Source organism: Lontra canadensis, unplaced genomic scaffold (assembly GCF_010015895.1).
Source record: "Lontra canadensis isolate GAN:19392208 unplaced genomic scaffold, GSC_riverotter_1.0 scaffold1, whole genome shotgun sequence".
NCBI lineage: Eukaryota > Metazoa > Chordata > Mammalia > Carnivora > Mustelidae > Lontra > Lontra canadensis.
Window position 1 is genome coordinate 70,142,938 of NW_022630995.1, and position 14,485 is coordinate 70,157,422.

Genomic DNA, 14,485 nt, shown 5'->3' on the forward strand with positions numbered 1-14,485 from the left:
CCACGTCGAACTCCCTGCTCAGCTGGGGGCCTGCTTCTCCCTCTCCCCTTACTTGTGCTCTCTCTTTCTCTCTCTCAAATAAATAAATAAAATCTTAAAAGAGAGAGAGTGTCTGATAATAAGAGAATAACACTTATTATAGTGATTTCTCATACAAGCCACATCATGGTTGATGACAGGATCAGGCCTCATATCTGTTGTCCCTGAAAACTAGATTGAAGCAGATTCACATGTTTGGCCTGTAAACTCTGCCAGGAGTTTCTGGAGAAAACCGCGACCCAGGACCCCTGAGCTCCTGCCCCAACGGTAGAAGACTGGTACTATCATCTGGGGTGTGACGTATGAGCCGTGCTGGTTTTTCTGCTGCTTTTCTAGGCACCTGATGTGGTCATCTAGGTGGCCTCCTTGCCCCTTTTGGGGTCACAGCCTTACCCCACTGAATCAAAACTGAACGTGGGCCCAGAACTGTCTAACAAGGTTTCCAGGTGATTCCTTTTTTTTTTTTTTAAGAGTTTATTTATTTGTCAGAGAGAGGGAGAGGGAGAACCCGCACACACAAGCAAGGGGAGCAGCAGGCAGAGGAAGAGGGAGAGGGAAAAGCAGGCTCCCCACTGAGCAGAGAGCCCTAAGGGGGACTCAATCACAAGATCCTGGGATCCTGACCTGAGCCAAAGGCAGACGCTTAACTGACTGAGCTGCCCAGGCATCCCTCCAGGTGATTGTTATTGAAGAGGAATGGCTGTCATAGATGATCTTTGAAAGTTCCTTTCAGTACTGTCATTTTCCATGATGGCACTCAGGTGGGTACAGATGACTTATTTCTAAATAACATGAAACAGACAACAGGGCCAGGACAACTGGCATTTTATCAAGTTATTATCTTTCAGATTCTTTCCACCAGTATATCCCATATATATACAGAACTAGAAACATCCGTCCCCACTGAGTTTATTTTTCTTTGCTCCTAACAGTCGTGAGACCACCATTCAGACCGAAGTTAACTCAAGAAGCCCTGATGGCTCTAAGGCTGGTCATACACCCAGAGAATACTCTCCCCATTCCCATTGTTATTCCCATAAATATTCCTATACATATTGAGCATTATTTGCCCTGGCAATTCTCTACTTCCCATGGTCTGAATGTGCCACTAATTTTAGAAAGCAAATCGCAAAAGGGCAGTCTGACGGTCCTTGAGAACGCTACTGCATTCTTTATCCATTGGATTTCCTGGAGTGGTGTTTATTGTCGGCATGAACCATAAGGAGCTAGCAACTGCGGGTAGTTTGTTAAGAAGATCGCTCAGTTGTACTACAGGCTTGTTTTTCAATCACTACTTTTGATCTGTAAGACACCCTGGAATCCACAAGGGGGAGTAGGATATGGAAATATGTGAGGTACAATATGGAGTAGGATATGGAAATATGTAAGACACAAACTTTCTCTTGTAAGGACTCAAAGCGTGGTAAAAGAAAGAAAATATGTGCATAACAAATAAATATGGTGCACGTCGAGTGTCCTGAGAGAGGACCTAAGTGCTACAAGTTTTCAAAGAGGATAGAGATTTCTGTACACACGGATAGTCAATGAAGTCTTCAGGTAGTGTCCTTTCAGCTGAGTCTTGAACACTTTTGGAAGGTAGGGACATGAACGTGTGCGGTGCATCCATGTTTGAGCAAGAAGGCAGAGCCCAGAACCAGCAGGGGACCATTTGTATCTCCAGTACCTAGTTCAGTGACTGGCACAGAGGAGATATTGAGTGATAATCATGTGTTCTGACTCAAGACAAACCATTGACTGATTATCGTGGGTTTTTTTTAACTTTTTTTTTTTTAATTTCTTTTCAGCGTAACAGAATTCATTGTTTTTGCACCACACCTAGTGCTCCATGCTATGCGTGCCCTCCATAATACCCACCACCTGGCTCCCCCAACCTCCCACCCCCGCCCCTTCAAAACCCTCAGGTTGTTTTTCAGAGTCCATAGTCTCTCATGGTTCACCTCCCCTTCCAATTTCCCTCAACTCCCTTCTCCTCTCCATCTCCCCATGTCCTCCATGTTATTTGTTATGCTCCACAAATAAGTGAAACCATATGATAATTGACTCTCTCTGCTTGACTTATTTCACTCAGCATAATCTCTTCCAGTTATCATGGGTTTTTTAAAAAAAAGATTTGATTTTATTTATTTGACAGACAGAGATCACAAGTAGGCAGAGAGGCAGGCAGAGAGAGAGGGGGAAGCAGGCTCCCTGCTGAGCAGAGATTCCAATGTGGGGCTCAATCCCAGGACTCTGAGATCATGACCTGAGCTGAAGGCAAAGGCTTAACCCACTGAGCCACCCAGGCGCCCCATATCATGGGGTTTTTAAAAGATTTTATTTATTTATTTATTTATTTGAGCTAGAGAGAGCAGGGGGGAAAGGGCAGAGGGAGAGGGAGAATCGGACTTCCCGCTGAGGGGACGCAGGACTCTATCCCAGGACCCCAGGATCATGACCTGAGCCAAAGGCAGATGCTTAACTGACTGAGCCACCCAGGCACCCCTGATTATCAAGATTTTGGTTTTTCCTTTCTTTGGAAAAGAGACAAAAGAAAAAAAATAATTATACAAAATGGAAAAATTAGAAGGCACATGCTGATTTCAAAAACATTAAGATGTGACAGCAAAGTGCTTTTCTGAATCTTGAAAACATGGTATTTGGTGAGTTTGAGTGGAGTAGACCTTGTGAGTACTACATTAGAGGCAAGTACATAGCTGGAATAGGGAGGATAGCTGGAAAGGTAGATGGAATCAGACTATGCAAGGGTCTGGACTTCCCGCCAACACTTTTCACTTTTAACAGAGTTGCTGGAGGATTTTTGAGCAGGCGGTCTGCTCAAAATAATAATAGAGAAAAAATAATTAATGGTAGTTAAATGCCATAAACTATGGGACAGCTCTCCACTGCTTTGTGGGGGGAAAATAATTAGAATTAGTGAGAAAATTAATACTGTTCCTGACGAGAAACAGCAGAGAACTAAAATGTATTGAGTGTTACATAATGACAAGGAATATGCGAATTGGCTTTGAACGCTATTTAACTCAGCAACCTAGAACAGGTATTATTCATGTCATCTTTCTGTTGAAGACCCCTACTTTAAAAAGGATTAAAAACTTTCCCTGTCTACAGCTAGTGGATTCTGACGTTGTTTTTCAACACAAAGCTAAAAGTGTGAAACTGGAGACCAAGTAAAAGGACTGTGAGATACTGAATTTGGAGATTCCTGTGCCAAAGAGCTTCTTCCCCAGGTCAGTCTTTCTCCACCCAGCTCCACGCTCCCCTTCCCCCCAGCACGTCGGAAGGTCTAGTACACTACAGAGAACTTCCTGGCCCTGTGGCTTCCAGAGGAGCTTAGTCAATGGGATGAGGGAGAATAGAGTTGAGGATTGGCTCCCAATCCTGGGATCCGGCCGGGTGACTGCTCAATGGAAGGTCACAACTCCTGCCATCAGCACAGGAGAAAATACAGCTTATAAAGGCATCTTCAGGTTGGCATGTGTTCAAATCTTTTTTCCCTTTCGAGGAGCCAGAAACTAACTCAGCCAGTGGTGTAGTGCTGGTTTGAAGAACACTTTTTACCAGACCCGGCCAGTAAGAAGATTGATCAGTGGGGAGAACCTAAATAGCAAAACACAGTTCAAGGACCCCAAAGAGAGTCTCAATCTACTGATTTTCTTCCTTTCTTTCTTCCTTCCTTTCTTTCTTTCTTTTTTTTTTTTTTAAGATTTTATTTGACAGAGAGATATCGCAAGTAGGCAGAAAGGCAAGGAGAGAAAGGGGGAAGCAGGCTCCCTGCTGAGCAGAGAGCCAGATGCACAGGACTCTGAGATCATGACCTGAGCCAAAGGCAGAGGATTAACCCACTGAGCCACCCATGCACCCCCTGATTTTCTCCTAGTATTTCCCAGGCTTAGTTTTTAAGGGGCTGAGAAATGGATACCTTGAACTTGGCATAGCTTATCAAGTCTCCCTTGCACTACGCATCTTATATATAATTTCTTTCCTTCACAAACGTTGATTCCCCTCTCCTTTCCTGGGGGAGGATGTCTTAAGTATAAAAGATAAAGGGATTAAGCTGAATGATATTGGTCATTTCCCACACAAAAATCTAAGCCCCCTAAGTTATTTGGGCATTTGATGGTTTTCATTTAAAGCTAAAGATACATATTTTTTTTTAGGATCTTTTTACCATATTTTATTTATAGACTTCTCTATGTACACGATTTGTGGAGGAACCACGTCCAGCTCTTTGTCCTGTAGCCAACTGCTCCATTTCACAGTAGCTCTTATTTTTTCAAGATAAAATGAAGAGAACAATAGCAAATTAGAACTACTGTTATCTTGCCTTTAAAAAATTGGGATGCTGGAGGATTTACCGAGATAGTATGTACAAACTGCTTAGCCTAGGGTCTGGCACGGAAGTCACAGCTACAGGAAAATAAAGCAAGCTCCTGAGCATCCACCAGCCACAGGTTAGGCAGTGGAGAGTTTTCCCAAAGTTCATGGCAATGAACTACCAGTGGTCCTAGCAAGAGGTTCGAGATGCTAAGTGCTGAGCCACGGAAGGGGGCACTAAAAAGTCGGCGGTGCCGGGACCCCCAGCGATAGGGGCGGGATGCGGGCAGGGGGCAGGGGGCAGGGGGCGCGGGGGCGCGCGTCCAGAGGCGCAGGCGCGGTGCGCGCGGCTCCTCCGTCGCGGGGGCGCTGCGCGTCGCCTCCACTCGCCCGGCTGCGAGCCGCGGGCAGTCAGGCCAGCTCCATGAGGACCAAGCAGGTGAACGTGCTGATCGCGCTGGCCGCCGTCATGCTCTTCAGCTTCTCCTGCTTCTGCATCTCCAGGATGACTCAAACCAGTAAGCCGCGGGTGGCCTCTCCACCACCGTTGCCGCCCGGAAACTCTGGCTTCGGGTCTGCCGGGTTGCCAGGGCGCTCGGGGCCGGGGGGAGAAAGGGGGGGCGACGTGAGAGCCCGGCGCGGCCGCCCGCTCTCGTAGGAGGTGTTTTGCAGATGCAGCCCCGGCGCCCCGTCAGACCGGCGGTTAGACTGTAACGCGCGTCCTTAGTCTGCTCCGGTGGCCGCGACCCCCGCCGGGCGCACGCGCTAACGGATCGGCCCCCCGGGGCTGGGGGCTCCCGGCGCTGTCCCGCCTCCGCGCGTCCTTTCCCCCCGAAGGTCCGAGGGTCCACTTTGCGCCCAACTTCCCGCCGTCCGCGTCTTGTTCTTCCCCATCCTTTCCAGAAACGTGCCTGTCTGAGTCAAGAGCTCTTTTTACAAAGCCAACACCTTCCCACCTTGGGGTTTCGAGTTCTGTTACTGAGCCACATTTCAAGGCTCCCGAGAGTATTTTTTGCGAGGCCAGAAAGGGGTGCGATGATGGAGACCCATTTAGAGCACGGGTGTGGCTCCTGAACTTTCTCAGAAGAGCCATGCGGCTTGTGTTACTACTTCGTAATACACCGACCTTTTAATTCATCTTGTTTTAGGGTTCCCAGTGTAGCAAACAAACGTAGAGATTGCCCAGGGAAATTTGAACTTTGGAAAAGCAGTGAGTAAACGTTTAGTATAAAAATTGCACAGGCTATATTTGTACCAAAAGACTTACTGTTTATCTGAGTTTCAAATTTAACTAGATTTGCTACATTCTGTCTTTTCAGTTCTACTTGTCCAAGGTCCAGTGTAACATTTTAGCGTCCATGTAGTTGGATTTTGAATTTAAGCTAATTTTAAGTTAATATATTTTAAGCCAGATTTCCAGGATTGTCCTTAGGTTGTTTTAGGTTCAATTTTCATTTTTATTAAACACATTTATGACCCAGGGTTCACACAAAGTGCCCTTGGTGGTAGTGTCCAGGATCGAGTTTGGAAGTGGCTTTAGTCCTCTAATTAATACGAAATTTTGTCGTGTATACACAATATCAACATTCTACTCCATTTGTTTCAAAGGATTAGAAATATATAATAATTTATCTCATTTATACTATTGTTTTTTAATCATTTTATACACTTTCCTCTTCCTGATTTTCTGTAAGAACATTATCCAAATGTGTTTTTATGTATTTTAGGACAACAAACTATTACTATTTTTATAACAAAAAATAAATCGTTACTCAGAATTAGAAAGTAAAATGTAAACTCCCTCCCCCCACCCTTTTTTGGTGCAAAATGGTGGTTTACTAAAGCACGGGAACAGGACCCATGGGTAGAAAGAGCTGCTGCTGTAAACTCCCTTTTAAAGTAACTTTGGAAGGCAGTTTGGATTGGTAATGTCAGAAGGTGTTTTAATAAAACTAATATTATTATATTATTTATTATAAACTGTGGACTTTGTGCTATGACCAGAAAGGAGAAGTTTTGTCCCTTGAAGCATTTATATTCCCATCATTCATATGTTCAAATTGAGAATATGAGATATTGTACTTGAAAATGCACCACTCTTGGAATAACTGATAAAACAGTGTTTTGTGTTTATGTTTCTGTGTAAGCCAGCTCTAAAATAGTTACAAAATCAATCCTGAGATGTTCTTATGTCAACAAAACAGACTTCATTTAGTTTTGGAAGCAGCGATTTTTAGAAGACACCAAAGATAGTTCGAATGGTTTTTAAAATTTGATCCATAACTGTAATTCTTACCAATGAAAACTTGGTTATATTTATTAGAAAGATGGCCAGGGGGTGCCTGGGTGGCTCAGTTGATTAAGTGCCCAGCTCTTGATCTCAGCTCAGATTTTGATCTCAGCCTGGTGAGTTCAAGCCCCATTCTGGGCTCCATGCTGGGCAAGGAGCCTACTTATTAAAAAACAACAACAACAACAAAAACTTGGCCACAACCTAGTGGGCATCTTTCCCCTTTTAAATTTATGTGTGCGTGTAACCTTTTGTTTCTATAAGCTCATAGCGCTAACAGTTCATTAATTTGCTCCATTTGTACATAAGCTCCATGCATAGAATTTTTTTCTTTCTGTTTTTGCCTGCTTGGTTCACTGCTGTGTCCCACATCTGGAAAAATGCCTGATATAATAGGTATGTTAAATATTTGTTGCATGGTTGGATGAATGAGTGAATTAATGATTTTGATAAATACTTCTTCATGTTGTAGGAACTAGGCAACAAAAAATTTTTAAAGCCTTTCAGGGAGCTTACATTCTGATTAAGGGAAATAAACAACAAACATGAATGATATTACTCTATGATGTCAGGTGTTGACAGGGGAGAGAAAGTGCTATTTTAGATAGGATGGTTAAGGAAAGTCATATTAATGCCTATTCCTGAATGAAGTAAGGGAGACTATGGTATGGCTATCTGGGGGAAGAGTTTTCTAGGCAATGAGAAAAGCAGGTGCAAAAGCCCTGTGGTGCAGTCAGCTTGATATGTTTGAGAAAACAGCTAGGAGGCTAATGTGAACAAGGAAGAGTTGTAGAGGGATAAGATCATGGAGACCATAGTAAGAACTATGACTTTTATTCTGAAGAAGATAGGAAGCCATCTACATGATAAGACGGTCAACATCACTAATCATCAGGGAAACATAAATCAAAACCACAGTGAGATACCACCTCACACCTGTTAGGTTGGCTATTTTTGAAAAGACAAGAAATAATGCGTGTTGGTGAAGATGTGGAGAAAAAGAGAAACTTCATGCATTGTTGGTGGGAATGTAAATTGGTGCAGCCACTGGAAAACAGCGTGGAGTTTCCTCAAAAAATTAAAGATGGAACTACTCATATGACTCAGTGATTCCACTTCTGGGTATTTATATGAAGGAAGTGAAAACACTAACTTGAAAAGGCATCTGTACTCCCATGTTTATTGCAGCATTATTTATAATAGCCAAACTGTGGAAGCAACCTATGTGTCCCTCAATGGATGAATGGATAAAGAAGTTATATATATTCTATTATAATAGAATATTATTCTTTTAGTCCCAGGCGTAGCTCTAAGTCAGCAGCGTCCAGAATGCATGTGTGGGCCTTTGAGACAATAATGGAAAGGTCTGGTGGAATTTAAAGTATATCTAGAACAACAATGCATGACAACGATTACAAGATAAGATAGAAGAGGGGTAAATGGGGTTAACTGGTATTAAACCTCTAGCACTGTTGAAAAATGAGAATGTGAGAAATTGTATTAGACTGTAGTAAGTCAAGGATTCACAATGAAATCTCCGGTCTAACTATTAAAATGATGCTAAAATAATGTATAACAATATCACTCATTATAGTTAATACTCCAAAAAGGAAATTAATGTTTTTTTCTGATTGGATATAAAAACAAAACCAAACGTGATGATATTTACAAGAGATACATTTAAATTTTAAAGGTAGAGAAATGTTGGAGGAAGGATGGAAAAGTGTACACCGACAACCTAATCCAAAAGGAAGTTGGTGTAACTATATTAATATCAGCAAAATAGATTCTAAGGCCAAGTGCAACATAAATGTTAGCTTCATTAGCAATCAAAGAAATGCAAATTAAAACATTTCTTTTATAACATTTCATACCATTCAGATTTTTAAATTTAGGAGATAAGACATTTGGTGAGGATGCGGAAGTGCAGGAATTTGCACACACTCCCCTTGGGAATGGGGATTATGCATACATTCAGTAACTTCCATTGTGTGACCTGCACTTCCTATGTCCTAGCAGTTCTGCCGGTCAGGACTGAAACTGGTGTGCAGTGTCACCCAGTGGTTTATGGCCAACTCTTCTTGTCACTGATCAGTACCCACATCATACAGGTTGTTCAATATTTTAGACAACATCCCTACCACCAGATATATACAAGGGAAACTCTTGAATATATTGACCTGGTATGTTCTTGGTAGCATTTTGTATAATTGTTCATCAACAGTAGAAGAGCTAAATGTGTTACCGTATATTCAAACAGTGGAACATTTAACAGTAGTGGAAATGATTGGACTAGAGCTTCACCTATCAGTATGGATAGATTGCAAAAACATACATTAAGAAAAAGAAGCAAGTACAAAAGAATAGATGTAAGTATTACTTATTAATATCTTAAAACAAATATCAATCAGTTTGCACAAGTGGTGAAACTTGAAAGAAAAACAATGGAAGATTAATACAAAATTCAGAATTCTGCTTATCTGGGAGTAAGGAGGAAAGGGAACATGATCTTGGAAGGAAACAGATGGAATATTTAAGGCTAAGGTAGTAGTGGATTCATGGATGTTAATTTTTATTATTGTCTTTCAAACTATTTTATATATGGTTTTCAAAGTCTGAAATATTTCATCATAAGACCTAACGCATAGAGGGATCAATCCAAGGGAATTCAAAGGGTGTTGTTCATAGTGGGATTTGATTATTGCAAAGCATATGTGGAGTGGAATAATCCAAAATATATTGTCTTTTTACCTTCATCTCCTACCAGCTGCCTCAGATAGTCTTTCTATCTGGGTACAAATAAATGAATAATAGATCTGAAGTGGTCTGCCCATTCTTCAACTTCATGCCACTCATTTCCTTCCTTTTGACCCCCCCAGTGAATTACTTGCTTTCCCCTCCATATGCCGTACCATTTCATACTTACGCACTTATGTTGTCATTTTCTTAGTTTGGAATGCCCTTCCCTGCCCTCTGCTGTAGGGCAACATTCTGCACATTCTTCAAGTTCTCAAATATTCCCTCTTCTCTGAAACCTTTTCCCTCGTCCCTCCCCCACTGCTCAGTCTTCCTTACTAGGTAAGCATTTCTGCCTCTCTCTGCCTATAGCACTTGAGGATAACTCCATTTTCACAATTATATTAATTGGTTGTTTAAATACATGCTCCTTCCTCCATCTCTTGTCAGATAATTTAGAGCAGCAACTTGACTATCCATGTTTAGCTGTCATATAGTTCAGTGAAAAACACATGGTGAGTATTAAGTGGCAGAAAGAATGCATACCCCGTGATGCTTCTCATTGCTGGAGGGGTTTGGTGAATGAAATAGTGTGGAAGAGTCAGGTCATGGCCCTATGGATGAGACCTTGTATGTTAAAGCACGTAGTTTGGACTTAATTCAGTAAGCATTCAGGAAATCATTTAAAGTCTTTGAGCAGTGTTTCCAGAAGATTAATTGTAGATTGGAGGTGAGAGACTAATTAAGAGACAATTATAATAGTGCAGCTAGAGGCAGTAATGACCTGAACTATGGTAAAGTCAATGATGAGAAAGATAAAACAATTAAAGAGATCTAGAACAGTGCTTCTCAAATTTTAACGTGTATACCAATCTCCTGTGAATCTTACGAAAGCCCAGATTGTTACTCAGTAGATCTGGGGAGAGGTCTGCGATACTGCATTTCTCTCTTTCTTTCTTTCTTTTTTCTTTTCTTTTCTTTCCTTTTTTTTTTTTTTTTTTGAGAGAGAAAGAAAGCATGCGCACATGTGTGAGCGAGTGGGGAGGAGCAGAGGGAGAGGGAGAGAAAGAATCTCAAGCAGGCTCCATGCTCTGCTTGGAGCCCAATGCAGGGCTTGATTTCACAGCCCTGAGATCATGACGTGAGTCGAAATCAAGAGTCCATGCTTAACCGACTAAGCCACACAGGTGCCCCAAGAGATACTGCATTTCTAATAAGTTCACAGCTACTGCCAAGAGCCTGCTGTCCAATATGGCTGTCCAATATGGTCAGTGCAACTGAGAAAATGAATTTTAACTTTAAATTTTGTTTTAACTAATTTAAACTTAAATTTAAATCTAAAGACAGAAGCAGTGCAAAATATTTCTCCAGTAAGCAAAATTTTATTCTTTGGTAAGAATGCACTGTAATATAAAACATACACGAGATTTAGCATACATAGTATAAAAAAGAATGCAAGCTATTCCATTAGTTATTTTTTATGTTGATTACATGTTGAAAAATATTTCAGATATATTGAATTAAATATTAAATATTAAATATATTCTCCACAATTATTTGATCCTTTTTTACTTTTTTTAAAATGTACTTACTAGAAAATTTAAAATTACAAACGTGGTTTAGATTTTATTTCTACTGGATAGCAGTGCGTTGGACTCCTGCTATGAGAAACAAAGGTCAGTAGTAATTAGGATCTTACCTGACCCCTTGCTATGGGCGGAATTCATATTGGCCCATTGCACACATGGACTGGTGTTTGTTTTCACAATTCCACCACACTTGGCTCAAAACATTAAATTATTGTTTATTTCAAGCCTTTGCAAATAGTTTTATAACATTTCACCCTCACAAAATACCTGAGTGACTATGAAAGTAATGTAAATATTTTAAATAGAATATCATTGAATGGCATAATCAAGTAAAAATGGGTAAGAAGCAGATCTAAGACTAGGGAATATATGCTTTAACTTTTTTGCATGGTTGTTTCTGCAAATACTACTTCCTCTAGAGAAAACTCTTTCTTTCATGTTTACCAAATTGCTCCCTGAGGGACTGACTTAACACAGTGGAAGTGTAGCCATGTTGCATCACCCATGATGTATCAACTTCATGATTCAGTTTGCTGAGAGAGTGTTACCTGAGGAACCTCAATAACATAGGGTTATACTGGTTAAACTATGTCTACTTCTAAAGTTTGTCGACACCTTCAAACAGTATCCACCTTATGAATATTCAAGATTTATCTGGGATAGTGGCAGTTATTTGATTAAAGCACAGTTCAGTTTAAAATTCACTTGGGGCATCTGGTGGCTCAGTGGGTTAAGCATTTGACTCTTGGTTTCCGCTCAGGTCATGATCTCAGGGTTGTGAGATTGAGCCCCGCATGGGCCTCTGTGCTGGGTGTGGAGCCTGCTTGGGATTCTCTCTCTCTCCCTCTTCCTCTGCCCCCGCCCCCACCCCACTTTCACTCTCAAAAAAAGAGTTGTCTCCCTACCCTGTCTCTAAGCCCTGTAGTCCTGCTTTCTCCTGAACCCGCTCCAGCTGGGCTTTCACTTCGCTGACCCCCAGAACCTCTGTCATCAAAGCCCCCAGGGACTGCACACTGCTGTCTCATGGCCTGCACCCTGTCCTCATCCTCCTTGCCCTGTCGGACAGCACTTGACAGTTGATGCCTTTCATCTCCTTGACACATTTTTCTCACTTGGTTTCCAAGGACTTGACACACACCCCAGTGTCCTCCTGCCTTACCAGCTAATCTGTCTTAGCTTCGTTACTGACTTCTTCAACTTATAACTTGGGGTGCCCCAGGATTTAGTCCTTGGGCCTCAACTCTTCTGTGCTCATCCTCATTCTCTTAGTGATCTCCAGCATCTTACCGCAGGTCTCTCTAAATGTCTCTGTCCAGGCCAGGCCAGTTCTCCCCTGAGGCCCACACATGGAGCTGCCTACTGAAATGTGTGATAAACATGTCAAAACTAACATGTCTCAAACCTGACTCCTAATATTCACACCAAAACTTGCTCCCTTCCTCTTCTCCATCTTAGTAAATGGTACTCCTTTCTTCTAGTTGTTCAGAATATCATTGCCTCCTTTTTTTTCATATCCCACATTTGATGTCCGCAAATCCTATCTTCTTTATCTTCAAAATATATCCAGAATTAAACCATTCCTTAGCCACTATCCCACCCACAATCTTTTCTAAGCCACAGACATCTCTTTCTTGTCCCCCTTTCTTCAGTCTTAGTTTCCCCAACTCTGTTTTTCACACAGGAGATAGAAAGATCCTGTTCTGGTAAATCAGATTATGTGATACTACACTTACAGACTTACATTGGTTTCCCATTTTGCTTAAAGTAAAAGCTACAGTACTTATACAAAGGTGGCCTCATAATTTCATCACCTTCTGTTCTCCCTGTCATTCATTTTGCTTCAGCCACACTGGTCTCCATGCTGTTTCTGGAGATAATGGGCACCCTCCTGCCTCAGGACTTTTGCACATGCTCTTCTCTCTGTACCAGAGTTACCTGCAGTCCTTCGTTTGCTTTATTCTTGTCTGTGCTCACATGTTATCTCCTTAGAAAAGCTTTCTTGGATCACCCTGTTCACAATTAAAACCTCCCTCAACCATCAACACTCTTTTTCCCCCACTTTGTATTTTTTGGGTACTTACCATCTTCAAATATATTTCACTTATTAGTGAGTATGTAATTCACTTATTTCTTCTTTTTTTCCAGTCAGTAGGATGTAAGTTCCAAAGGGATCAGGAGTTCTGACTGTTGTGTGCATTGTCATATCCCTGGGACATGTAGCAATATTTAGTTTCATAAGTCTTTGTTGAATGAGGGAATGAATTGTGTGGCCAGGCAGCTGTTCTGGGTGGTGAGATGTAGACGTCCCTGAGAAGAGCATCCCTTCCCAAAGAAAAACTCAGGCTCTGCTTGGAATTGTTAATGAATTCTGAATACTCTGTCACAGTGTTTGAAGAAGGAACAGAAAATTGCTTTTATTCTTGACCAAATGGTGATCTCTCTGCTATAGCCAGGTCTTTCCATCTGTAGAGAATCTGGAGAATTCTTAGTATTGCTCTGTGGGACAGTGATGACCAACACAAATTGCCAACCAGTACCCATGCAGGTTCTGGAGACCAAACTGTCATTGCTCCAGCTGGACCGATTCTGGGGCCCAGAGTAGGAGGCCTTCAAGAAGCTGCTGAGAAAAAATGAATTCAAAGCAGCCAAGTTCTCCATCTTTTCTTACTGAGTGATTTATGTACAGATTAAATTGTGGCTTGGATCCAGCAGTGCCTTTTCACTCTTGTCTGGCCTTTCCCTGGAGGAGGGTTGAGGGAGGAAACCAGAGATCTGGAGCCACCACCCACTCGCTATTGAAGACTAGAGATGTAGGGCCTTGAGTTCTGCTGGCTGTATCATAACAGGCTAGGAACTTTTACAGGGATGGGGCACAACACTCACTGTGGAAGACTGCCAGCAGACTTCATAATGATAGGATTCCCTATAATGGTTAGCCAGCCAGTTGGGTCTTTCCCTAAACCTCCACTGCCCTGTTTCAGCAAGCCCAACTATGCATAAAACCCGAATCTACTTGTTTGTGCATGTGCCCCATGGATGGGGACCCCCTATGGGCAGGATACTCCATATTATATGAAATTGTTGCACTTGAGAGATTCAGTGACACAGAGCTGGAGATGGAGAGGTGTTGTGACAGATCCTAGAGGTGGAGCATGCCACTGGGTGAGGACTGGAGAGATGGAGTCCCCTCCAACCCAAGGGGGAGAGACAGAGCGTCTTGTTAGAGAGCAGTGAAACAGCAGGTTTACTTTCCTCTGTTGTATCCTGGGGTGGATGATCTCTTGAGGTTTGGAAGAGAAATATCAGGATATTACAGTTTATTAGTTGTTTCTTATCTTCATAAGGCAGCTCAGGCAAGACACACGTGTGTTCCAAGCTGGTCTGTGTGAAAGCTGAATGGAACCAGCAAGATGGATGTACAGTGCTGTTAAGAGGGGCCAAGTCTGCCCCTGGCCAGGGATTCAAGACCTCCGGGAACCAGACATTTAGGCACCCT

At 42.1% G+C, this 14,485-nt stretch overlaps 1 protein-coding gene across 5 annotated transcripts in view; it reads left to right on the top strand.

Annotated features, from left to right (window-relative positions):
• The first annotated feature begins 4,743 nt into the window (after positions 1-4,743).
• Positions 4,744-14,485, top strand: part of MGAT4D (MGAT4 family member D) — a 42,456-nt gene continuing 32,714 nt past the window's right edge. For all 5 annotated transcript variants that reach the window (XM_032870001.1, XM_032870254.1, XM_032870076.1 and 2 more), the window contains exon 1: positions 4,744-4,892. In XM_032870001.1, the coding sequence (XP_032725892.1) occupies positions 4,799-4,892 (94 nt within the window). In that variant the 5' untranslated portion in view covers positions 4,744-4,798. The remainder of the gene's footprint in view (positions 4,893-14,485) is intronic.